The 25,842-nt window shown below is 55.3% G+C and overlaps 1 protein-coding gene across 19 annotated transcripts; it reads right to left on the minus strand.

Moving 5' to 3' along the window:
* Nucleotides 1-25,788, minus strand: USP2 (ubiquitin specific peptidase 2). 19 transcript variants are annotated; one of them, XM_081541297.1, is made up of 15 exons: nucleotides 25,572-25,788; nucleotides 24,514-24,806; nucleotides 16,545-17,362; nucleotides 16,135-16,320; nucleotides 4,603-4,653; nucleotides 3,966-4,089; nucleotides 3,686-3,797; nucleotides 3,476-3,586; nucleotides 3,253-3,317; nucleotides 2,956-3,059; nucleotides 2,788-2,868; nucleotides 2,574-2,652; nucleotides 2,278-2,385; nucleotides 1,966-2,086; nucleotides 1-1,749 (listed from the first exon to the last, which is right to left on the minus strand). In XM_081541297.1, the coding sequence occupies exons 3-15, from the start codon at nucleotides 17,319-17,321 to the stop codon at nucleotides 1,662-1,664; spliced, it is 2,007 nt and encodes a 668-aa protein (XP_081397423.1). In that variant the 5' UTR covers nucleotides 17,322-17,362; nucleotides 24,514-24,806; nucleotides 25,572-25,788; the 3' UTR covers nucleotides 1-1,661. The 19 variants fall into 19 exon arrangements, with proteins under 19 accessions (XP_081397423.1, XP_081397421.1, XP_081397422.1 ...); XM_081541295.1 differs by having other exon boundaries at nucleotides 2,278-2,391; XM_081541296.1 differs by lacking the exon at nucleotides 24,514-24,806.
* Between the last annotated feature and the right edge of the window lie 54 nt (nucleotides 25,789-25,842).

Here is a 25,842-nt window from a genome sequence, read left to right on the forward strand (position 1 = left end):
TTATTTCTCAAAGCTATGATTTATTCTGTACAAGGTTCCACTGTACATCACACATTCATCTACTCTTGCTTACATGGTAAACAAGTGTATACACCAGCCCTTTGGCTCAGGTTCACAGGTCTTCCCTGGAGTAGGGTATCAGGCCAGTTAGACTCAGGGTGTCTTATTCTGCTGCCTGCTGGGAGCACTGGAGAATTCTGCCCTCGAGGGGCACAGGCAGGTCCCAGCTGTGTGGGTGTGCAGGGTGTGCCAAGCACAGAGCTCTGGGCCTTGGTGCTGAACAGCTTTTCTCTCTGGGACAACACAGAGTTTTGCCCGACAACTTAGAGAAAAATCAAGCCCATGGGGAAGAACCATGCAACTGAGGCAAGATGTCCCCAGACACCCAGGCTCCAACTCCCAGGCTGAACTGCAGATTGATGCCAAGGGGAGCTGGGGGTGGCATGGGCATCCCTGAGAAACTCGGTCCAAAGGGCCTATGTCAGGAGGCTCTGAGAAGAGGGGAAGGGCAGGGAGGCTGGGGAGAAGGAGCAAGTTAAGGGGGAATAAATTAAAGGTAAGAGAAGCTCAAGGGTCAGGGGCTCGTGCTATCCTTCCAACAGCTGGGGAGTAGACCAGGGCTGGATTAGAGGAAGCTGGCGGGAAGAACTTGAAACACTATCAGAAGAATTTCCTTTTATCTCCTCTCCTCTTCACCTCACTGCAATGCGAAACGAGCCAGGGGCTGCGGGTGTGACCCCGAGCTCCCTGGCAGCTCTGGACATGGCACTGGGGAAAAGGGAAGAGGCTGAGAGATATTTCAGGGAGGGGCAGTTACCCCCTGGTCCCCAAACACTATAAGGCACAAGTCTTGGAGGCAACTAGATTCCATCCAAAACATTAAAAAAAACAAAAACCTGTCAGATCCCAGGTCTACTGTGGCTGTGCTTGGGCCTGGCCAACTCCCACCTAGCACCACTGGGGGCTAGCACTAGACAAGTTGTACTTGAAGAATTAAAAAAAAAAAAAAATGACCAGCACAACATCCCAGCTGTGAAGAGGTGTGAAAGAGGGCATCTCCAGTCTGAAAACTTTAGTTACAGTAATTAAACAAAAAAAAGTTGGGCTTTTAAAAATCAAAAACAGCTTTTTTCAAAGACGTCCCCTTATCTGTCCCCCTGGAGTTAGCAGCCTTAAGAGGGCTCTTGGCTCATGGGTGTTTTTCTTGCTCCTGGACAGGCGAGCGGGGTCCAGGTAAAGACAGGCAGCGTTCCAGGCGGCGATCCTCCCAGCAGGCTCCAGAGGGCGCTGTGTTCTTGGGAGGCCAAGGCTGGGCCGAGGCCAGTGGGCCCGTGGACAAGGATCTTCTCCCCACAGAGGGCTCCGGTTTATCACACACGGGAAAAGAACCACACGCTTACAAATGCACATGAGAAGCTGAGGGGCACCGTGCTGGCTCGGTCTGCGTCCTGCCAATCTTCCCTGCCAGGCATGGCTTGGGGGCACCGGGCTCCCCGCTCCAGGCTCCGGCCAGGCTGCAGCATCTCCTGCTCTGCAGTTTCACTTTCCTTTATTTTCCTCTTATTTGTCAGGACTTTTTTTGCTTTTTTTTGGTCTTTTTAGAAAAACTTAAGTTGTGGGGCCACCACGGGGGAGGGAGGATGGGATGTAGCTCCTCGCTGCTACATGCGGGAGGGCGGACTGGCCAACTCGTAGAAGAGCAGGTAGGCGTCGCTGGTACGCACTTGGCTGGAGGACATGGGGCAGACGCTGCGGAGAAGCAGGACAGGTCAGCCTGGCGGCCTGGGGGGCCCGTGACGCGCAGCCGGGGGAGCATGAGGGCCTGTCTCTGACCTATTAGACACCAGAGGCCATCTCCTTCTGGAGAGCCTTCTAATGGGCAGCTCCACACCTTTTGGCCCTGACTGCTCCTGGGTGAGGGACGGGTGTCTGACAGCCGGGAGCCCTGCCCGAGGCCTGTCTCACCTGGAGTCGTTGAAAGTGTGCCACTCGCCTGTCACTGGACTCCGGCAGTAGGCTGTGTAATGGCCGCCCATGGTGGTTCCGGAGTGATTGGACACGGCGTACAGGTTGTAAACAGCGTGGTCTGAAGAGGAAGCCTGAGGTGTCAAGCCCCAAGGTATCCCTTGCACCCTCCCCTTCTGCCCTTCCCAGTCCTGCATCTCCTCCCAGTTTCCACCTCTCTCTCCTCAGCAGCTTCCCGCCACCTTGGGGCCTCCCATCTGCAGCTCAGACACCCATGCCTTGGTTCTGTGCTTCCAGTTGAGAAATGCTTACTGGTGTTTTCTGAGGCAAATTCCCTCAAGTCCAGGTCTCTTAGTGGGAAATTCACAAATGTTGTGAGCTTGCTGGTTCGTATCCTGGATTCTGAGAACCGCTTCAGATCTGGTGCTGGTGAGTCAAGGACCGAGTTAGAACAGGAGACAGAGCCCCTGAGGGCGACTACACGTCTCAGGAAGCAGAGGAGGGGAGAGCCCAGCGAGTTTTCTCGTCCTGCCCTGCTGGCCCTCACCTGCCCCCCATCCTCAGTCACTCTCTAACGTTAGCCCCTGCCCTGACCATCTGAAGGATACGGAGCACCAAGATCTTTGGGAACCTCTGGATGGAGAACTTCTTTATACACCGTTTTCTGGCTCGGCAGCGACAGCACGTCTGAAAGACATAACAGGACAGAGCTGGGAAGGACTCATGGGTGACTCCAACGGCAGAATGCAGCAATTCCTAGGCTGGTCTGCCCCCAAGAGAACTCGGGGAGACGCACCCTCACTGCCACAGAGGGTGACGTACCGGCTTTTCATCGCCATCAAGCATGTCCTCTTTGGTGAAGAGCCTCATGCAGTCCATTAACGTCACCTCAGGATAACCTCGCTGGGAGAGAGAAGTGAGGGGTCAGAGGTCAACGAAGTGAAAGGGTAAGAGCAAGAGCTTCAAAATTGGGGTGACAGGGGTGCCTACCTTAGCAATGGGCAAAGAGAGGTCCCAGAAGGGATCAAAGACCGTAGAACAGTAGCCACAATCAGTGCACGTCAGGGAGCTCTTCAGCTGCCCAACAAAGAGATCTAGGGAAGAGACAGACACACGACGTTTAAACGCCATGTCTCCTTTCTCACTGCTCCCACCTCAGTCCTCGGGAGGCTGGGCACTGGGAAGCAGGAGGGGTCCTGGGAGAATGGGCTTCTCATGCTCTGCTCAGGCCAAGCAGTTAACAGGGAAGGCAGGCAACCCACCCCTGCCCCCCTTGCCTGCACTTACCCCCGATCCGACTGTCTTCCCGTTCTAGATACTTTCTCCACATCTGGCGCCCTTTCTCATCATCACTAAGACCCAGAGAAAGGAAGACAATTGGGTCAGAGCTCAAACCATGATAAGTTTAAAGGCCTAGCCATCTAAATCCTTTATATCCAAAATTCTTCTGAAATTATTATCCCCAAAGAAGTTCCCATAGCTTGAGCCCCAGCCCTCTCCTCCTACTTACGGCAGGTGGTCGAGGTTTTCAGGGCTGGACTTGGGCCTCGCTGTGACCCGGTTCACCTCATTGTGCAGCCCGTCCAGAAGGAAGCGAAGAAACTCCTGAGCATCCTGCTGACTGAACGTGAAGAAAAGGGAGTAAGCAACACCTCTGGTCCCTCGAATCTGCTGCCACCACCACCCACTCTGGGGAGGGACACGTCCCCAAGGCCCTTACTTATAGCCGACGAAGCGCGGTGCATATCTCTGGATCTGGGTTTTGAACTCAGAAGGGCTCACCACGTCATTGGGGGATGAGGTCCATATGGTCTGGATTAGTTTTGCAAACTCTATAGGAAGAAGAAAAGGGTAGAGGGGGGCGTGGAGGATAGCTGAGCCATTCTCTCTATTCTGTAGAGTCCCAACAAGAAGAAGCCAGAGGAAGAGAAATGGGAGAGAAGCATGTAACCCTTGACTCCTACAGGAGCGTGGAAAAGCATCCAGGGCTGGGCCCTCACCTTCCATGAGGGCCGTGTGTGCACGGCTGCTGTGGCTGAGGTCCCGCAGGTAGAGCCGCTGTAGGCAGTAGTCTCTCAGCTCCCTCGTGTTGCTCAGGCACTGCAGAATGGAGTTCATGAAGCACTGCGGGAGACCACTGGACGTCAGCAGCGGAACAAAGACCCCTGGCTGGCATGTCTAGTTACCCAACAATCAGAGCCCTCTGGTACACCTGCCTACAAATGAAGCCTCCCACAGCCTCAGGTTCCTCTTTCTGTAAGTCACAGTGTTGAAGTGAGGCAAATCCCCACTGCTGGCACGGGTGAAGTAACTGGTTATTTACTACAGAGGTGTACAAAAGAGTGTCGGGCAGCTGGACAGAGTGGGTGGGAAGTGATGGATGTTCTGGAGGAGAAGGATCCAGGAAAGTGACTAAGGTATCAGTTAAAAGGGTGACTCCCCTTTAGCAGTGCTTCCTGCTGGGGTCGGGGTGAGGCAGAGCCCAGCAACTCTGTAAAACATCAGCCAGGAAGGGCAGGTACTAACTGGCCTAGAGGGTAGGGAGTTAGCTGCAGCCAGGATCATCTGGTTAGATAGTCCCAGTTGAGATGGGACTGAGTCCCACCTCGGGAAAGAAGTGGGCTGGGGAGAACTCACCGTATTCCCAAGGTTTCGAAGACCAGCCAGACCCTGGGTGCTCTTAGAATTCTGTAAGCAAAGAACATGAGGCATATTCAGGCTGAAGGAAGAGGCCTGGCCTACGTTAGGTTCTCTGCAACTTTCTGCCAGTTGTAGCCACTAGCCTCAGGCCACACACATGATCCTCTCTTCAACTTTAGTCTACTTATACTGTAGGAAAGCAAGGTATGGAATGCCTGTCATTTTCAACACACAACAAAAACATTCTTCAAGATTTTGCTTTCTTTTCTTGACTTTTGTGGTTTTTCTTTCTTTAATTGACATGTAATCCCCCCCCATCTTTTATGTTAATACTTTTCATTCTCTGCCATATTGGAGACTGGAGGTTAGAAGCCAGAGACTATGAATTCATATACCTGATTTTGACAAATTTCAGGTCCCAAATCCAGGCACTCTAATGACCTACATTTGTACTCTTGAGATGTCTGATATCTAAACCAGCTGTCATAATGAGCACTTCATGGAGGTCTTGAAAAGTTCAATGACAAAACATCTAAACTGAGTTTAGATCTTCAGCTGGGGAAAAACTCCAGTCGGCCTGCCATTCTGAACTGCCAGAGACAGGTGGAATTCCTTCCAGCTGAGCTCAGCTCCAGTGGGCTGTTTAGAGCCTGGGAGAATCCTCCCTGCTTGGTTCAGGTTTCAACATCCTGATCGGCCACTGGCTGGGAATCCTTCTGATGGCAGCTTGTGGCCAAGCAGAGGTCAGCACCTGGCTGAAGGTGCTACTCTTGCTCCTGTACTTCTTGTGGAGGCTGGTGAGGGGGTGGGAGAGTGAACAGGATTCTGAGCATTGTTTGTCCAGGTCTCTTGGCTAATCCTGGCCCAACCTCTAAGAAGTCAGATAACCTTCTGGCTCAAAAGGTTAAAGCATCAGCATACAGATGAGCCTGCTACCCTCTTTCTTGGGGAGGGGACCCGGGAGCAGGCAACTCTGGAGCAACACTGGCTGGGGCATGCGTGGGGCCAGCTCAACCCTGATCAGAACAGGAGCCTGAAATAACTCAGCTAAAATTACTCATGCCGTGTGCTGTCAGCAGCTCAAAGCCCATGAGGTTGTCAGCATAAGGGGGTGGGGTGGGGAGAGGCAGGCTGAAGGAGGGCTTTTCTCAGGAATTGCCCTGCTGATCCCCTACAAGTAATACGATCCCTCCTTGCCAGTTATCAGGTCTAACCCTCACAGGTAGGGAGGGAAATACCTAAACTAGCAGGCAGACCTGCTGTCCACCTGCAGCTGGAAAGAAAAGCCTATTGGCAGCAGGTGGGGTACAAGCATCACTGAAGATCAGCAGTGTATGGTCCCAAACATGACATTTAAATCTTACCTTTATGACAATCTAAACCCTGGTGTTCCAGTCAGTGGGCCACAACAGAGATAACTCCCTGGACAAAGACCTTATCAGCCTTTTGAAGTAGACCTGGGTCTCAACAGAAACACTGAAGTCTGTGTTGCTCATTTGGAACTAAACATTAAAGCCTGCCCACACCTGCATACCTGCTCTTCCTCCCCTACAATACCCACTCGAAGACCTCCTTCCAGCAGTGCTTTATCAGTTCTACCCCGCACCCCTCCCCTACCTGCCCCTCATGCCTCACACAACATCGGTCTAAACAGGCCACAGAAGCAAAGCATTCTACCGCTGGTGACTGTCACTGTCCACCAAAGTGGGCCCTCGACTGAGATAGCAGTCTTGCAGCACCAGCGGGGGTGCGGCAATGGGAGGCTGGAGGCGTCTTTCTAACGAAGCATTCTTGTGGTGTTGACACTTCTCTCTCTGAACCAGCGGAGGGCAGGTCAAGAACAGGTCACTATGAGAGTTACTATCCTTAAGAATCTAACCCTATGTCTGGCCTGGCTGGTGGAGAGATGGGAGAGGCTCCTTTAAGGCTTCTTCACCAGGACCCTCTTAATTCTGGGGGTGGGGGCTGTGCCTTTGTCTAAAATTTCCTGAGCTTGAAAGTGCCTGCCAACTTCCAAGCACTCTGTGTAGAAGGCGGATGGGTATCAGGAGTCAGGGGGTGGGAGTGGAGGGGAGAGCAGGGCTGTTCTCTGCCCAGCCAGATATTCTTCTGCCATGAATAGGAAATAAGGAGCTCCAGGGAAAGTCAGCAGTTTCCATTCCAGAGGGGAACAAAATGTCCCAGGAGTGACCTTTCTTATGGGGAAAACAATCCTACCTCAGGGCTGACAGGGAGAGGCCCAAACTGGAGAAGCTGGGAGAGACCCTGCCCACCAGCCTCTCAGCAGGAGAAGGAAATGACTCCAGCCAGGCTGCTGGAGCTCAAGTGCAAAGAGCTGAGAAAAGTTCGGGGCAAAAACTTCCTTAAAATTAGCCATCAGAAGACCTAATTCGACTCAGGAGCAGCCATTGTTCTAGAAGGCAGGTGCCACCTCCATGGCTAGTAAACAGACAGCATTCACTGCCCACTGAAGGAGCAAGAGCCCCGGTGCTATGTGAACATGGAGGAAACATCTGGGAACACGGGCCACAAAAGAAAGGCTGATGGACGTTTGTGTCTTCACTTGAGACCCCAGGAAAGGGCTTTTCCGGCTTACTTCACCTGTGCCATGAGGGTCAGCCATGAGTCCTGGCTGCAGCCAAGGAGCCTGGTGTGGCCCTGGCACGGGGCAGTGCACGCACTGCCAACACGGGAGCTTGTGCTGTTACATAAGATCTGTCAAGCTCTGGCCCCTTCTCCCTTCCCCGAGGGGGCAGTGCCCAGCTTTTAGCCTCAGCATCACTCTGGGGCGGCTACATCACTGAAGGGATCCAGGGCCCACCGCGTTGAACTGGGGAGGGGAGGGAAGGGACGGTGACCTCTTTCCCTGTCTGCAACTCCTTTGCCCTTCGCGGGGTCAAAGCACCCCTGTTGCCGACCCTCTGGGAGAGGGCGTTTTGCGATGAGTGATGGGGAGGCGGTCCCTTTCCCACCAGCCTTTCTTGCTGGCTTTTGGCCTTGGAGGAGTCACGCCCGCAGAGTCCAGCGAGCTGCCGGTTCCCTCACACCCCGAGAACTAGTCAAGGTTACGCTTTTCTGCACCTGTCCTGATAGGTGCCAGGAATTACGAGCCCAAGAGCCACCTGGTGCTGGGGTCGAGGAGAGGGAGGCGGCAGGGGGGCTCGGGGGACTCGGGGTGGGGGGGCAGGGACCTCAGCAAGGAGGAGGGGGCCGCGAGTTAGCGTGAGATCGCCTGGGGAGGGGGCATTCCTTGTCGGGAGACCCTGGGAAAGGAGGGGTGGGGGCTGGGAAGAATCTGTGCCCCGGCCGGGCGGGCGCGCGGTGGAAGGGGGCGGGAGGGGGGTACCCCGGGAAGGAGGCAGAACCCCAGCCCTCTGCGTGAGGGTCGCGAAAAAGGGCCCCGCGTACCTTGGCTTTGTTGAGCAGGAGCCCCACGAAGGTGGAGAGCAGCAGGGAAGGGGAGAGAGGGGAGCGCGGCCGCAGCTCCTTGGCGAGGGCGGGAAAGGGGGCGGCGGGGGGCTCCTCGGGCAGGGTCACGGTGTATGAGGTGCGCATGCTGGGGGGCGGGCGGCGGGCTCGGCCCCTCGCCTAACGTTGGCCAATAGGGCGCGGGGGAGTACCGCGAGGTCCCACGGCCCGGACGCCCAGGCCGGCGAGGCCGCCACAGCACGCCGTCCGCGGCGCCCGGCGGTAACCGCTCCGGCGGGCCGACCGCGCGCTCCCGCACCTCAACCTCCACGGCGCGAGCAGCCAACCGCCCCGGCGCCGGCTCTCGTGCTCCGGCCGACTGGGGGCCCCCGCCGGCGCCTCCGGCCGCGCGACGTCATCGCCGGGGCGGGGCCAGGTCTCAGCCCCGCCCCGCTCGGCCCCGCCCCCGGGCCTCTGCACGCGGACAGGAGTGAGGCCGCGCCCCCGCGCTTCCCGCGGTTCCTCCCCCGGCCCGGCTGCCCCCAGCTCCTGGGGACTAGGCGGGCCAGCCCGCGACCGAGACCTGCAGTCCCCGAGGGCGGGCTGGACCCGGGCGGGCAGGACCAGAGCGCGGAGCCCGGGAACCACCTCGGGGTTGGGACTCGGGAGAAACTGCCTTTGAGGCCCAAAGAGGACACGTCTCCAAGGCCGAGTGTCAGCGGGTGAGCTTCCCCGAAGGCAGCGAAAGATTCCTAACTTTTGGAGGGCTGCAGATCATTTTGAGAACCCGATGAAAGCCCCGTACTCATTTTTTTCAGGAAAAAATGCACCCACACACAAACTTTTGCACAACATTCTGGGCGTGTGGGTGGGAGGGGACGACTCAGGCCTTCTTGGAGCCCAATATCCACCCAGTCCGTGAGGGTAAGAGGGCCTGAAGGTAGATTTCCATGGCTTCCGGACGAACTCCCCTCCTCCCTCCGGTCCTAGTTTGGACCACTATCAAGAAAGGCAATGCCTAGATTTTTTACATGATGACAACAGGTCACTGTCCCTTTTGGCCCCAGGAAGAAACATTTTTCTGGCCTCATCTACGCAACTCCATCTCTCTGAGAATCTCAGGTTCTGATTTGTTTTTGGGAGGTGGGGAGAAAGTCACAGCACGTGGGGAAACTGGTGCTCAGTTGGTGTGTGGTGGGGGGAGTGTCCTTCTCTGACCCTAAGGGCAGCAATGCTCGGAGATCAGAGGTCTTTGGGTTTTATTCCTGCTGCTCCACCCATCTCACCTATCAGGGACCCACATAGAATCTGCCTGGAGAAAGTATCTTGTTTGGAGCTTGATGGCTATTTTTAGCCAGTATTTTTAGCATTTAAAAATACTCTGAGAGGCAGCAGTGTGTGCTGTTACTCATCTGTGGCCTCCTTCTGTTCCTCTTGGCCTGCTCATCCCCACATGTACACGCGCACTGCACACACAACCACAGCCACATGGGGAATGTGTCCAGGACACATGTATGGCTGTACCCCAGGCCTCCCACAGAACTTTTGTGCTGTTGAGAGAGGAGCACAGACGGTCGCCCCCGTGTTCCCGCCTCGGTGGTGGGAGGAGTGGGCAAGAGGCAGGGGCTTCAGGGCATCCTCCTAGGTAGTAAGTGACATTAGAAGAGCAGATCTCCAGTCACTGTCCTTGCTGGGATCAAAGCTGGGCCCTGGACAAGATGCAACAACCTTTCCCTCCATGCTTCCTTCTTCCTAACCACACCCCTCTGAGCCAGTCTCACACTGGCTGCAGCAAGGGTTGCATTTCATCACATTACTCCCCTGCCCTGACACACCGACTCTTCCAGCTAGTCCGGAAGCCTTAGGTAGCCTTGTCTGTGAGGCTGTGGTCCATAGGCTGGACAGCACTATGGTCACCACCCTCACTCTTCTCTGATCCCCACTGCCAATCAACCCCCTTTAGCACATGCCTTCTCTCCTTTAACAAAACTGTCACCAGTGAAGTACTTACTAAATGCCAGGCACTGCTGAGCGCTTTATATACATTATGCCAGTTAACTTGCATAACAAGTCAGTGACAGTGACGCAGTAACTATTACCTCTGTTTTCTAAATGAGGGATCTTAAGCCCTGAGAGGTCAAACGACTTGCCAGGACTGCAAAGCTGGTACATGGCAGTGTGGGGCTTTGAACCCAGACAGGTCCTACAGCAAAACCCATGCTAGTAACAACTACCAGGAGATTCTGGAATGCCCTTCCTGTTCTCTGTCAATTATCTCCTTGTAAATTCTGCTCAAAACTCATGTTTTCCACAAAGCCTTTTCTAATGAACTCCAAGTTCTAAACATTCCATTACCGCATACTCTTGGTCTTCTAGCATTCAGTTGCCACTGTCCCAATCTGTCTTAGTATGTTTATCTTTGTCTTATACATGTCTCTAAGACTTCTGTAGATGGTCTGAGCTTGTGTGTTGATTGTACCATCACACTGATAGCTCAAGGGCAGGACTGTGAGTTCTCTTAGTGGGTGCTTAATAGAGGTGTTGAGCTCATCATGAAAGGGGGCCAGACCAGGCGGTGCTGGAAGTCCCATTGAGCCTCAGAGGGTGGGGTAAGTCTGGGTTTGTGTGTTGAGTGATTTGCAGGAAGTGCTGTCAGGTGGTCACCCACTGGAGTGTTTGGCCTGTTTCCCCATGACGTAGGCCAGCTACCCCGGGGACATCATGGCATTCTGCCAGCCTGCTCTCTCCCTCTTTCCTGGGATGTAGGAGGTCAGGGGCATTGCTGGGAGCAGGGAGGCCCGGCTGGGGAAGGCTCCTGCATGGGTGCCCTTTGAGAAGTCTGGTTGGAAAGAATTCACATGGGGTCCAGTCTCGTCAGGCAGGTGTGATGGCTGCTGGACACAGCCATGAAGAACTGTGGTCATTTCTCAACTAACCAAGACCCCTTTCTCCTCAATGCCGTTTCCTGAAGTGGCATGGGCAAAGCATACAGTCTCCAGGGATCTGAATCTGGCTCTGGCTCCGTGACTTTTTGCCTCAAACACACCGAGCTAATCTCAGCAGAACTCCTTGTTGGAGCCCAGGACTGCCATTTCTCAGACCCTGTGTCTGGCCTGCCTCCCCTGGCGGTATTTTCTCCCCTCAAATCCCCCCTGGCACGGATGGAGTATTTAAATAAATTAAAGTCAGTGTTAGTTGTGTGAAGACAAGACTGCAAATATCTTGCTTTCTCAGCTGTTAGTAGGCAGCCCAGTCCCAGGTTTAGAAACACGGCTTAAACCCTGCTCCTGCACATACCTGCAATTACCCATGTAAGACGGGACAGACAGGTGGCCTGACTGAACTGGTGGGGACTCAAGGTCCTTGTTAGGGGTTTGGCTCTCAGCCCTCCAGTGCCCTTGGGGAGGGAGGGCCAACCAGCTGGACCGAGGTCCCCGGGAAGCTCCTCCTTCCTACATCACTCAGACCCCAGGAGGCCTAAAGCTCTGTGCTCCTTGGAGGCCCTGGGCAGTCTGGTCTGGACCAGCTGGATTCCTGAGGCCCACACACTTCCCTCTCTCGTTTATGTCTCTGTGTGGGGCGCCAGTTTTACGTCTCCATTGAGGTGAGAGGGTACAGGGAACCACGTGTGCAGCTCTGGGCCCTGAACATGATGTTCATTTCTGCAGCAGGATGGTCAGTGGAGCGGCTCTCCCACAGGCAGGGAACATTTTGCCAGGTTCGGATTAACTCCTGCCTTGCTGAGCCCATCCCCATGCCACTTGAACTCACTCACCGAGACATCCATCCCAGAGTAGGGGTGGAGGAGAAAGCAGGGAGCATGGTGCTGGGCACTGATTGAGAAAATGAGCCTGGGTAAGGCGACTCCAAGGCCACTGGCCAGGTCACAGCCCACAGCTGGTCTTCAAGGCCTGGAGACATTGGCGTCTTGCTGATTCTGACCACAGACTACAAACCAACTGCCCTTTCTTTCTCAGCAGCTAGGATCAGTCCTGCCACGGGACCCCTCTGTGTGACCTTCCTAGGCCGAGAGCACAGCTTCGGGCCCTCAGGAAGTTTGCCCTCCTCCAGGTGGCTGAGTAGGTGAGGACAAGCCCCAGGGTCTCAGGCTGCCAAGCTGGACAAACAGGACAGCAGGGATGCAGTTCAGCGTGGCTGAGTAAACAGTGAGAAGGCCGGGGACAGAGGGGAAGGTCACACTTCTCACCCAGGAGCCCTAGGACAGCCACTGCTGTCCTCCACTTCACACTAAAACTCCTCCCTTCCCCCCACTGCTTGACAGCAGTCAAGTCCAAAGTCCCACCCGAGAGGAAAATCACATGACCTCATCTTATATAATCTCCCTGTCACTGAACAGCTGGAACCCGAGGCTTTGTGAGATGAGTCAGCAGCCCGCCCAGTGGCAAATAGGATCTAGGTAGTCCAGGTGCCCAGGCGGACTGCTCCTAGCAACAGGTCCCAGAGCAGAGGGCAAGGGTGTGGGACGTGTGAGGGCAAGAGGCTGGGCTGGGCTCTGCATCTGAATAGCAGGTGCCCAGCCCATGACTTGTGCTCTGGAGGGCCCTGGGCCAGCTCCCAGCTCTTCTTAGGGAGAGGAGAGGGTGCCCTGGGCAGGGCTGGGCAGGGTGAGCGCAGGGCTGAAGCTGGTAGGCAGAACTGCCTGGGCTTAGGGGAGAGAGCAGCTGGAGTGGGTGGAGCGGAGGATTAGCATGGATTGTAGGGGTTAAAGCACAGCCCTGGCAGGGATCAGTGGGAACAGCTTGTCCTTCCATAGGCCCAGGGGAACAAGAGAGGTGGGGTGGAGGGGGGATGTGACCAAGTTGGGGGCTTGGACCCCTGGCTCTCTGCAGGGCCAACCCACCTGGCCTGGCTTGAAGTCCCCACTGTGGGTAGTGAAGGGTATTTTTTGCATTTTTTGTTAAAAAAAAAAAAACAACAAAAAAACCCAGTTCTGAACCAACATACAGCTCCTGTGCAATCTGTCTGAAGGGGGAGTCTAGGGCAGCCCTCACTGCCCTAGGCTGACAGCGCACACTCCGTGGACTGGCATCTTGTTGGTGCTTAAGCAAGCCAGCCATGGATGGGAGGTGTTCAGAATTCTTGTCCCCCTCTACCAGTTCTTCACTCGTGCTCAGCTGAGTCTGTGATATTCCAAGTTCGTGTGGGCTGTTACTATTAACAGGAGGATTGAGTCTGGTTAGATCTGTTCTGCCTCCCAGTTGGTCCTGCTTCTTTTGACCGGTAGTTCAGGTCAGCTGCTCAGAGAGCCCGGGAGGCCAGGGCTGCCGCAGAGGAGTCAGATCTCACGCAGGGCCCTGCCCTAGGATGCAGTTTCTCACCTTTGTTCCTCCCAGTGGTGGTCCCCTCCCCCCACTCCAGTCAGCTGCCAAAGGCCCCTTCTTTTCCACCAGTACTTTTTCCCCCTTGAGTTTAAGCCAGCTCTCCCATTGCATTTTACTGGTTGCAGATTCCTCCACATCCATGATTTGCTTTGAACCTCATGACATCCCTTGGAAGTGGGCAGGGCAGGCCTGGCCATTCCCTTTTATGGGTGAGGCAACAGTTCAGATGAGAGGTATCCAAGGTTAAAGAGGCGAAGTGTTCTTCCAGCGGTCAAACTGTTCATCCCAGCCTCGGATGACCTCTCCCTTTCCCATCACCTATGACACTGAAAAAACACCTAGGGCAGCCTCCTGTTGCAACTATTTTTAGAACTTATTTCCCCAAGCTTCCTCGAGGGCAGGGACCTCTCCTGCCCCGCCGAAGCACCTGGAAGGCAGAAAGGAGGACTGATATTGATCAAGCACCTACTAAGTGCCAAGCCCTTTCACACCATGACCTTTGATTCCACACCACGATCTCTAAAGTGGGAACTATGCTCTCCTTTTACAGAGAAAACAGGTTCAGAAGTTCATGCATTTCTCTAAGGTTACGCTGCTAGTAAGCTGAACACCATAAATGAATGAAAGAGACAGGAAGAGTGCTGGATGGAGGTCAGAAAAGAAACTGGACCTGGTTCTAGGAAGAAGTGGTCCAGGCCCCATGAACAGGGTTGTTTTCACCCCAGCAAGATGTGATCAGCACCAGAAGCGAGGGTGAGGGTGTTGAGGGGAGAGGAGTGAGGTTAAATCAAGGTCTTATGCCACTGAGCCCAAGAGGGGCCTTTCCCAGTTGCTAGTATTGAGCTGACCAGGAAATTTGTTTGGGTTCTTCTATTACAGAAAAACTCAGACGACCTTTTTCTTGAGGAAGAGCTCAGAGTGAAACACTAGCTCAGTTGTACGGCTGGTGGTTACTCCTGTGTGTTGTGGGTAGTTTCTGGACAGGGAAAAAGGGATGTTACGGTGGCTGAGTTTGCCCTGGGTCAACCTGGCCACTCCTCTGAGGTCCTCTTGCAGAACTCCCCTGAGGCTGGCCCTGGGGGAGGAGGTTGGGGCCGGGGTGTCCGCTGTGGAGTCTCCAGGGAGGTTTGGGACCTGCCTGTGTGGGAAGGAGGAGGCCCTGCTCTCAGGGGATTGGGGCTGAGAACAGCTCTGTAGTTTAGTCTGTGGAGGGGAAGTTTTCACACCTCACTGTGCTTGAAGATTACCTGAAAAGCTTGTGAAAAAAGGGCAGAGTCTCAGGCCTTATATCCCTAGAAAGTTTGCCTCCAGGGGGTCTGGATGGGGCCCCCAGACAATTCAGCACACAGATGATTCTGAGGTAGTCAGTCTGCAGACCCCACTTTTTAGGAACATTGAGCCCCATAAAGAGTCCTTCTGAACAAAGGAAGAGAGCCCCTCAGAGGCCTCTAACACCCAGGCCCCTCCATCGAGAGCTGCTTTCTGATTGATTGCCCCTGAGATGAGCAACACCAGACCTGTTCCAGCCAATCACGCTCCAACCCAAGTACATGTCCCCTGAGAGCGTGTCTTTCTCTCTGAGGCCAGCTCTGTCGTTTGCCATTCCTTGTCCACTCTAGCCCTCCAATGTAGCCAGCCCTGCCTCCTCAGAGTCTGAATGTTCTGGGAGGCACCAGCTTTTGCATCTCCCATGGCATTTCACCGGGGGTCCAGCAAGGCTGAGACTCTCTAAGCAATGGTATCAAGTTGTCCTCTCAGGACCTTTAGTTATGACAAGCTTCAAGGTCTGTGTCCCAAAGCCTCGCCCCATCCTATACCCCTGCTCCGTTCTTCTGGACAAGTCCCCTAAGCAGCATTTCTTGCTATGGCACAGCTACTGTTTCTAAAAGACACGTGTCCTAAGAGAAGAAGGGCACATAAAGTAATGAAGATGACACAACACCTGGTTCTTCTGCCCATATGCTTGCCTGTCCTTCTGCATACCCACTCATATCCATCTATCCATCTGTCCACTCCCCCCGCCATCAATCCATCCACCCATCGACTCACTCCCCCACTACCCATCCATGCACTCATCTACTCTCCGACACATCCATCCATCCACCCATCCACTCAGCCACCCATCCACCCACCCATCCACCCAGTCACTCCCCCATCCATCTACCCACTCAATCCCCCATCCATCCATCCACTCAATCCCCCATCCATCCATCCATGTACCCACTCACCCCCACCCTTCCATCCATCCATTCATCCATCTATCTACCCACTCACTCCCCCATCCATCCATCCATGTGATACATAGGTCAGCTGAATTCTACACTGAGCTAGACACATAGTGAGGGATCTAGAGATTTGATTTCTTTCTCATCCTCTGAAAGCTCACCACCTAATGGGTAAACTGATGACTACACAAAAGGAAGAATTGTAGTCAGTGCCCCAGGAGAGGTGTGTCAGGGATCAGATGTGGGTGGGTCATGCCAGCCCTCACTCAAGTCTCCAGCAGAGCCTCTTCCCTTATTTAAACCCAGGCACATTGGAGTAGAAAGAGACTGGATCATCTAAAGCCCTAGACAAGAAGTTCTGCACCGTTTTCTCCACAGACACACGAGAACTACTCCTGTCTAGACCCCTGGTCCAGAGCCAGGCTGCATCCATCAGAGGAGAGACCCTCTTCTTCTGATGTCTTACATCCCAACGTTAAGCCATGTCTCTGGGCTGAGAGGTAAAAGCCTGAGCAGGAGGAGAGATGCAGTCAGGGCTGGGGGGCCTCTCTTACCACAGGGCACACTGGTGGTCTGGGAGTCTCAGCGTGCAGTCCAGGATGGGGCAGGGCCTGCAGGAGCCCCAGGCATGTTGGGTGGGAAGGCAGAGGATAAGAGTCGCAGTGTATGTGGGGGTAGCTGGGCATTTCCAAGAGCACTACAGGGCCATCGTTGAGTGCACAGGTCATGAAGTGCATTTCCTGGGGAGAGTGGGAGAGCCCCTGAGCAAAGACATCAAGCCACGAGGGCACCAGGTGTGCTGAGATGACTTCCCTGGTTCGTCCCCACCTGGGCTATAGGAACAGCCACTGTGAGGCCTGGGAAGGAAAACCTCTGCCTGTGATCGTCGGTCAAGGTGGAAGACCTTTCCTCATCAGTGGCTTCCTCCCTAGCCCATCACCAGGTCCCCAAGGGGCAAACTCACCATGGTGTCTCGCCCTGGGGAGCTGGAGCGGCTGGACACAAGGGCCTGGCCCTTGCCCTTCTCCCACAGACTGTAACGGCCACTGGGTCGGTAGGTAGGGCTGAGGACTTCGGGGGCTCGTGAGGGAGGGGTCGGGGTGGGCACCTGAAGTGCGCTGGCCTTGTGACCATAGTTCTCCAGGTAGTCGGCCAGGTACTCGGAGCGGCTGGCTGCCTGGTACAGGCCCTGCAGGGCGCACAGCTCCTTGCGTGTGCGGGCCAGCATGGGGCTGCGGCCCAGGTTCCCAGAGTCCAGCCGGTAGCTATCTGAGGTCCGGAGGCTGGAGAAATCCCGGGCCAGGTCTGATTGACTGTTCGACTTCTTCTGGGTCAGGGTCACCCCCTGGTCGCGGGCACTGACGGGCAGGTAGCTGAGGGAGCTGGTGGTTACTCCATAAGGGAATCCACTGCCCCCGCTGAGTCCACTCCCTGAAGGCCGCTCGGTGCCCCGAGTCTGGCTCTCCGCCCGCTTACAACCCCCGATGACGTCAGGTCTCAGCAGGGGGCGGCCTCGGTCATAGTCCAGGATGGAGGGGGGGCCATAGGTACGGGGACGAGTGAGATAGCTGGTGGGGGGGCTGGGCTTGAAACCAAGCTTCTCCTTCTCCAGGAAGGAGGCAGCCAGGTTGGCTCCGTAGGAAGAGGGAGTGTAGGTGCCATAGCTCGATTTGGTGAAAGGTGCATCTGTATAACGGGCCGATTCTGTGTAGCGCTTCAGGGTGGAGGAGAGCTGGGACATCCTTCAGGGCGGCACTCGGTGGGGACTGGGAGCCTCATGGGCTGAAAGGCAAGGAAAGCAGTTGTCAGAAGGCCCTGCTGGGGGTCAGGCTGCTCCCGCTGTGCCTGCTCTCCATCCTCCAGTGGCGTGACCTCAACCAGGGGCCACACTTGTCTGTTTCCAGGAAAGTCACTGGCCCACCAGTGGGACACACCTCTGCATGTGCGTGTGCACTGGCTCACAGGTCTCCACACACCCAGGCATTCACACCTCAGGGAGAGCCCCAGAGCTGAGCAGGCTTTCATAAACCACATGGGCAATCAATCTCAGCACTATCTGGACTGGACGCTCTGCGTGCTCCCCTCAAAGCCCCCAGCCTGAGAGCAGGGACTGCCCCACCTCTGCGGCCCTTCAAGCAACAAATAGTATTCCAGGGACTTCCCTGGTGGTGCAGTGGCTAGGACTCTGCACTCCCAATGCAAGGGCCCCGGGTTCCATCCCTGGCTTGGGGACTAGATCTCACATGTCCCAACTAACACCCGGTGCAGCTGAATAAACAAAAACAAAAAAGCCCCCAATAGTATTCCAAACCAAATCCCATCTGCTTCCTCTCCTTGGCTTCTTTTTGCAGGCACCCCTGAGATGGGGGATGCCACCGCCCTCACCCCCTGGATTAAAAACTGCTGGACATTCCAAGAGTTAAGGACTGCTCCCCTCTTTGGGAGCAATCTTTTGGGAATCTTACACTGTTCAGACAGCATGACCTGAGGATCATTTAGCCAGATCCCTGATGAGGAACAGGAGGCCCATGAGAGGAGGAAAGGGGCTTATGTGTGGGTGGTGGTGGTGATGAGTGGCTGAGAGGGATGCTTGACCTCAGTCTCCAGACCCAATCCCAGAGTGCTTCCCTGGACATGGTCACCTGCTGCGGTGGGGGATCCTCGTGTGGTAGAGCCCACCCTCTTAACTGATCTAAGCCTTCAGTTCTAAGTGGAGTTAGGGCCCTGTGGCCTCCCAGGGGTTCCCCTATCAGTACCCACAGAAAACTGATGGTGATAATGACTCGTGCAAAGGGGGCCCCCTAGAGGCTAAAATCCTACACTGCAAGCAGCGCTCCTGTCTCCACCCGCAGTCCTTGCCGCTGGGGTGGATCTGCTAAAGGAACACAGAACCTCTGAATTGAGGAGTTTTCAAAGCCCCAACGAGTTGATCTTTTTTTTTTAATTTCACATCATATATATTTTACCACAAGTGAAAGAGGGCATGTCCACATCCATCATCCAATTGAACCTTCCCATGGGCCTAGGGAGTGGACAGCCATGACCACACTTTACATAGAGGACACCAAAGCTGACCGATGTGAAACAGCTAGAGCCAGGTTTCACCATGGGGACATCAGATTTGGGAATCTAGCCCAGATTTCCCCGCTGCTGAAACAAGGGTGATCATCAGTTAGAAGCACTGCACCTGTCACCTGCCCTCACTGTCAAGCTAGCTTTAATTGTTGCTACAAAGGACTTGTAGCAACATCCTCCAACTGTTACTCAGACTAAACAGCAAGATGTTTGCCCGAGCTGTTTTTCAGGAACTTGGAGTCAGCTGTGTCCAAGTGCATGCTCTAGCCAATTAAGACTGCTTAGGACATCCACCACCACCACCCCCCGCCCCCGGGGGCATATGAGAGTGTCCACTTGATGAAGGGTCATCCATCTTATGTTCTCTGTTGTACAAGTGGAAAAGTGCCACTGACTTGCCCAGAGTCACATGCTAGCAGGGCCAGAACTGGTGTCCATGTCTCTCAGATTTACAGCCCAGTGCCCTTCCCACTTTACCTCGACTCACCACCCCCATCAAATTTAGGCTCACGTGGGGACCCCCAGAGTCCCTCCATCACTGTAAACCTGCAGGCTTTATCTCTAATGGAGCTGGAGGGCAAAGGAGGAGTAGGTAAGATCTCTTACTTTCCTTGAGGGTCAACAGGGGCTATTGGGGGCTCTTGAGGTGGTGGGGGTGCAGAGCCATCCAGGACTCAGAGGAGTCTTGCCCCATGGCTGACTAGCTGGGTGATTCTGCCCTAGTCATTGAACTCTCTGAGCCCCAATTTCCTCACCTGCAAAATCAGTATAGTAATCATCATTATGATTCCTACCTCACAGGGTTGTTGCGAGGAATAAATGAGATAATAACATGTGAAAGCTCTCAACAAAGACAGTGGTTATTATCTCCTCTCCCAAGCCCTGCCAGGCAGCCTGGCTCCTCCCTTTGTAGGCCTATAATAATGTCGGGGCTGGCTGTCTGCTGGCCGGGCCGGCCTCTGACCGCAGCCCCGGGCATTGGGGTTCTCCCTGCAGCTCCTGGTGAGATGAGTGGGTTGTGGGCAGAATCTAGCTGTTTGGCAGTCAGTGGCTCAGGCAGCCTAGCCTGCCCTAGGCTGCAGCCCAGCTCATTAGGGCAGAGGGGACCTGGTGCCAAGCCCCAAGTGCTAAGTGCCTGGCAGAGAGCTCTAGATACTCAGTCCATGTAGGGTATGGGATAGGTTGCAGAGGTGGGAGGAGGTGAGCAGGTGGCACTTTTCATATAGGCCCCAGGACAGAACTTCCAGGCTCTGCCAGAGACCTCCAGCCATTTTCAGTCCAGGCCGATGTCAGAAAGGCCTGGCCTATAAATTATCATCCACCCTTATTCCCGCCTAGTCTGGCTGGGGGCTCCCTCAACCAGCCATGTTCCCACGGCCAGCACAACTTGTACCCCTTTCTAGGAAAGGAGAACGGGAGGAGGACCTGGTGTAGGGATGGGGGAACCACAAGCTTCCCTCTCATCTGCTTAGCTTCCTGGGGTCCAGGGGAGGAAGAGGATGAAGGCTGAGGAGACCAGGGGTGGAGACAGGCAGAGGCTCGGAGTGGGGGCATGGGACCAGTCCTGCTCTATTTCACTTTGGAGAGCTCCATCAATAATTCAAAGTCACAGAGACTCCAGGTCTCAGGAGCTGGGCTCTGGGACACCCGGCAGCCAATCAGATATGTCCCCCCACCCCCACAAGGGCCTGAACTCCTGCCTCCTCCCCACAGGTCTCTCTACCCCTCCCCCCAGCACTGGGGGGGAATTGGTATTCTGCAGGCAGTGCCCCAAGCTTGTGGCCTCTTCTGGCCCTGCTGATGCAGAAGTGCTGGGGCCAAACAGGTACGGTGGACAGGGACAGATGGCCCACAGGTCACCCTGGGCAGGATCGGGGTCGAGAGTGGAGCCGCCCCACTTGCGGGAGGGCTCCTAAACCCTGCTCTCCTGTCTCCTTCAATCTGCCAGACAACTGACAGGCCTCCCCACCGCTAACAGCCCCCTGGAAGCTGTCTGTCAGCGCTGGCATCTGGCAGAGAGTTCCTCTGTCTGGGGAGAGGGTCCCCACTGGGGCTGAGGCCTGGAGCATGCCTGTCTCCTCCCCCAGCCCCTAGTTTCCATCTTGAGGACAGTGCCAGCACCTTGCAGGTGAGCAGACAGCTTGGGTTGGTGCCCCTTGAGTTACCTGGCTGTCCCTGGAGGCTGTAGGAGGCACCCTGGCATGGCTGTCCCTGGAGGCTGCAGGAGGCACCCTGGGCGGGAGAGCGGGCCGGGGCCCTGGCTATAGCTCTGCTGCACAAGACAGGGACAGGACGGGCACTCACATGGCCGTGAGTCTCCTCATTGCTAAAGGAACGGCCTGAACTGAATGGCCCTTTCATGGGGCAGTGGGAGGCCAACCAATTGGCTGAGATTCCCCCGTGCCCCTCCCTGCCCAGCGTGGGGCCCCTGCTGCCTGACTCCTTTCGCTGTTTACCCAGAGCTGGCAAGTACAGGCATGCGGTTCCAGGCAGCACCTCCCCAGGTGCCCGCCACCTCGGACAGTGGGGCAGCCTTCCTGCCAGCCTCCTTCTCCGTGCAGGCTCACCAGGACCCTTGGCTCTTCCCTGCTCTGCCAGGCTTCCCTTGCTTCCCTCTCGCTTTACTCAGTTTCCCCTTCTTGGGAGGTGTGGAGGCACTCCTCCTGAAAGGAGGAGGGAACCTGTTGGCCATCGCCCCGCCAGCACGTACAGAGCACCCCTGGGCCAGGCATCCCACTGGGTACTTCTTAGGCAGCTTGTCATTTTTCAGCAGCCGAAAGCCCAACACTGAGACAGCCTTCTCAATGCACCTGGCTTACAAATGTCATTTGAAGGTTTAATTTTTTTAAACGTTAAATTGAAATTCAAAATACTTTCATTCAAATAGACAAGAAATTTAAATAGTGAAACAGTCAAGTGAAGCATTTAGCATTCATATTTCTGAAGTTATTAAAGCTTAAATCAGCACTAAGACTTCTGGGACACCGCGTATTAATCACTCACTTAATCCTCACGACTGCCCTAAGCAACAGGTGCTATTATTATGCCCATGTGCAGATGAGGAAACAAGGGTTCAGAGAGGTGGTGTGGATCCCCCGGGGTCACACTGGGACTGGGACCTACCTGGGCTCTGTCTGGTAACACCTACCTTGAAGCCAACCCACTGCCCCCTTCTCTCTTCCCTGGCTTTTCCCTGAGCTGGCATAGGGTGGGGGGCCTGCAGCATGGGGTGAGGGGGTCCAGGTATCCACCGTCTAGGCAAAACAGCATGGCAGGTACAGACTCCCAAAGGAGCTGCCCTTCAAGTTTCCACTGCGGGCAAATGAAAGCGAAGCCAGGCGCAACCTGAGCCCCAGAACAATGCTGATCTGCTGAGAGATGGTCCAGGAGGCCTCCATTTCACCTGTGATGCCAAGCTCCTGCATGTCCCCCGCCTCCTACCCTTGCGGCAGCTTGGCCCACTCCCCAAGGTACCCAGACTAGGTGAGTCAGGGTTTAAAATGAACTCTATCTTCCTGAGGCCACCAGCCCATTACGTCAGCCACTGTCATTTCCTGCTGCTCACGTGAAGGGCTCCCTAACCAGCCCAGCCAGGGGAGGGACTTGCTCCCCAGGAATGCCAGGCACTCTTGGCCCCCAGAGTATGGGATAGGTGAAGCCCAACATCCCAGCAGCCTTCATGGTCCCTCTCTGCCCAGATCCGCTCTCCTGTATGGGGTGAAGGCACGCCAGCTTCTGTGGCTTTGCCACTGCCTGGATAGAAAACCCCTAGCTGGGCTTCAGACATATACCTCAGCGGCGTTCAGTCCCTCCCCTCCTATCCGTGTCCGAGGCAGGTGAGTAGGGAATCCCAGCCAGCCCCACAGGTGCTTGGGAACCGTCACAGTGGTGACCTCAGAGCTTCCCAAAGCTGCTTGCTAACAACATCGGAATGAGGCACTGACTGAGACAGCTGACCTTGAAGGGTAAAGTGGGCTGACAGAGGGGCCTGTCTCCATCTACACTTTCCCACCCACAAGCCCAGCTGCTGGGACACTGCCTAGACACAGGCGTCATCCCCTAGCTCGAGGGATGTCCTGGCAGGAGTGGAAGATTTAGGCAGAGGGGGGGTCGGGGTGGGGGATGTTTGTGCTCTCACAGTTCAGGAGTTCTGTTTACTGCTCTCAGATGCCCGGGAGCCTCAGCCTGCCGCTAGCGGCTCTACCTCTCGGGCTGGTACCCTCTGACCTACCAGTTTAGTGCCTGATATGCCTTGCCAGGGGTCATCAAGGGGATTGTGTCCCTCTCAGTCTCTCTAGATCCCAACAGTTACTCAAGGGCTGGGAGGGGGCAAAAGAGGTAAGATAAAGAGACTGGAGATTAAAACCAGAATTCCGCCTGGAGGAGAAGAGGTGGGTGGGCTTAAGGCAGTGTCTCTTTAGGGTTCTCCTTCATTTGGGTTGGGAGGGGGTGGGCATCTCTACACCTCTAAGAAAAGGCAAAGATATGGGGCCCCCAGGCAGTATTGGAATCCTTAAATTCTGTTTTCCAACCACGACTGTCTCAGGCACTCTCCTGGAACCCCTACTCCAGGGGAGAGCCCCAGTCTCCTTCCCTCTCCTCCAGGGCTTCAGCTTCCTCCTCCTGGCCTCCCAGCCCTTGGTCCTGCCCCTTGGTCTTGCCCATAGCACCTCCCAGTCCTGGTGGGGTGGCCTCTCACATGCTCCCCCAAACAGACAGGGATCCCTCAGACAGTCCAGGGCCCTCTGGACAACGGCCCTGTGAAGTTCAGATACCAAAGGGGCAGTTACTGACCTGTGTCCGGGGCCACTGGGCAGGATCTGGGGGCTTCTCCTTCCCCGGCAGGGCAGGGAGCGCGGTGGTGAGCCCAGAAGCAGGAGTTTGACTTGGGCCGGGTAATCCGGGGCTCAGGTTACTGACTCGATATATATAGTATCTTATCTGACCTCATGGAGATGGCTAGCTCTACTCGCTGGCATTCTGAGCCCAGGGAGAATTAAAGGGGCAGTGGCAGGCCCTCCCTCTCGAGGTGGGTGCCAGGCAAGGAGATCCTAGGAGACTGTTTGCAGGGAGCATTTTGAAATGGAACAGAAGGGGGATTCAAGGGGAAGCAGAACCGGAAAGAGGGTAGAGGGATGGGGGTGGAATTAGGCAAAAATATGGAGAAGGAGGTGTCAGTCACAGAACTAGAGAAAAGGAAGAAGGCCCAGTCCACCTCCTTTAGCTTTGAGATGGAGGGGACCTGGAGGCAGACAGCAGCTTTCTCGAGGACACAGAGGCAGGGAGAGGCAGAAGGGACCTCGCTCAGGTTTCCAGTTCAAACTCTTTTATAATGGACTTCTAGGTTTGGGCTTGTATTCCAAGTCTTTCCCTTTTATTGCCTCGGAGACATTTAAGCGGTCATTAAAGCAGTCCAAGCCTATTTAATCTTAAAACAGGAGTAATAATAATGCTATACCTCATGGAGGTGAGGATTAAATAATACTTGTTAATTTACTGGCACATAGTAAGAGTTCAATAAATGATCATTACTACTATATCGAATACTTCCACTTATAATTAGTGGTAGCATTTGTCGGGTGAACCTTGCTAGGGAGAAAAGGTTCCTCCAGGCCACCCCGTGGGAGTGCCCTGTTCTCATGTCAGAAAACAGTGCCATGGTCTTCGGAGGTGATCCGTATCCCATAGCTTGCAAGGCAAATGAGGCTTACCCTATTCCCAGATGTGCAGTCCACCCATCAGAGAAGGGCCAGGCCCACTTGGGCTCCTTCCTTCTCTACCTAGAAAAATACAGCAAGTGTAGCTTCCCCCAGGCTACCAGGAGCAAGCCTGGCTGCTCTGGAGTGGTTCCACTCTACCTGGAGGAGTGTTCAGGATCCCGAGCCTACAGAGCTGGGCTGGCTGGGCAGGGTCACAGGAGGAAGGTGCAGGATTCTTAACCTCTCGGGCCTTGGTGCGCTTGTCAGCTCCCAGTCTGTTTCTCCTGTTTCTCGATGGCTCTCCCTGGGGACTGGGAGTACCCGGGATGGTGCCTCCACCCAGTCTCAGCAGAGACTACTGACTCAGCTCAGGTCCTGACGATGCACTTAAGAGGACGCCCTCGTCCCCAGCCCTCATTCCAGTCCTCATTCCGACTCCAGTCTGGCATCATCTACAGCATCAAAGGAATGGTGGCTGCTCCAACCCCAGCCCAACCAGCTCTCCTTTCCTCCACTGTACATGTCAGACTCTGGGGACCTTCTCCTGCCTGTGCCTGGGGAGAGGAGCATGGGCAGGATCTCCAGCTCAGTCCCATTCTAAGAGCAGCCAGGTCAGGAGGTAGATGCTCCTCCTTAGAGGACAGCCAGAATGGGTTGGCCAGGACTTCCTTAGGCTGTTGAGTATAAGTTACTTGCCTTGGAGCATCGCGTGCCTGATTCTGGTTTGGGATTGGTGAGAATTTCAAAGATGCCTCTTTCTGGTTTGGGATTGGTGGAAAATCTACCCCCCTTCCACTTAACTACTACCCTCCCCCCTACTCCCACCCACTTTGGCAAACTGACCAGAGACAAGCCCCCAGGAGCTTTGAGAGGAGGGAGTAAGAAAGCTGCCACGCACACGTGGGGAAGGGGTTGTAAGGGTCCAGGCATCACTCTCCGCCACATCCCACACAGGGCTCGGAGATACGGTCCTGCCCAAGCAGCGTTTCCTTAGAACACACTAATCAGCACACAGATGGCTCTCCCTGGCACCCTGAGCTGTCTGCTCACACAAACAACTGGCACCCACAGCTGGAGATCCTCAGCTCAGCTGGCACTTGCCCTACATTTCTAGTGCCCATTCTGCCCAGGCGGTCGTTGACACCTCACTTTCGGAGCCTCAAACGGCACTGCCCTCCGTATCCCCAACTCCCCAGTCTCCGACAGGTGGCACGTACCTGCCTATTCTCCGAGGACGGATGAGTCGAGCCGGGCACAAGCATGGAGCTACGGGTGAGTCCCGGCTGGTACTGGAGCGGCGCAGTGAACAGCCGCTGACGCAGAGAGCTCCCTGGCCTCGGCTCTTGCCCGCCTCTACCCCACCTCCGCCGGGGGCCCAAAGAGGACCTCCCCGGGAAATCGGCGCCACCCAGCGGGCCGCCGCCTCATTGCGCCGGGGCCGGCAAAGCCACACCTCGCGTCCCGCGTCACCGAGACGCGTCACGGTGA

The sequence above is a fragment of the Giraffa tippelskirchi genome, chromosome 11, assembly GCF_054371585.1.
Source record: "Giraffa tippelskirchi isolate mGirTip1 chromosome 11, T2T-mGirTip1v1.2.pri, whole genome shotgun sequence".
Taxonomy (NCBI): Eukaryota; Metazoa; Chordata; class Mammalia; order Artiodactyla; family Giraffidae; genus Giraffa; species Giraffa tippelskirchi.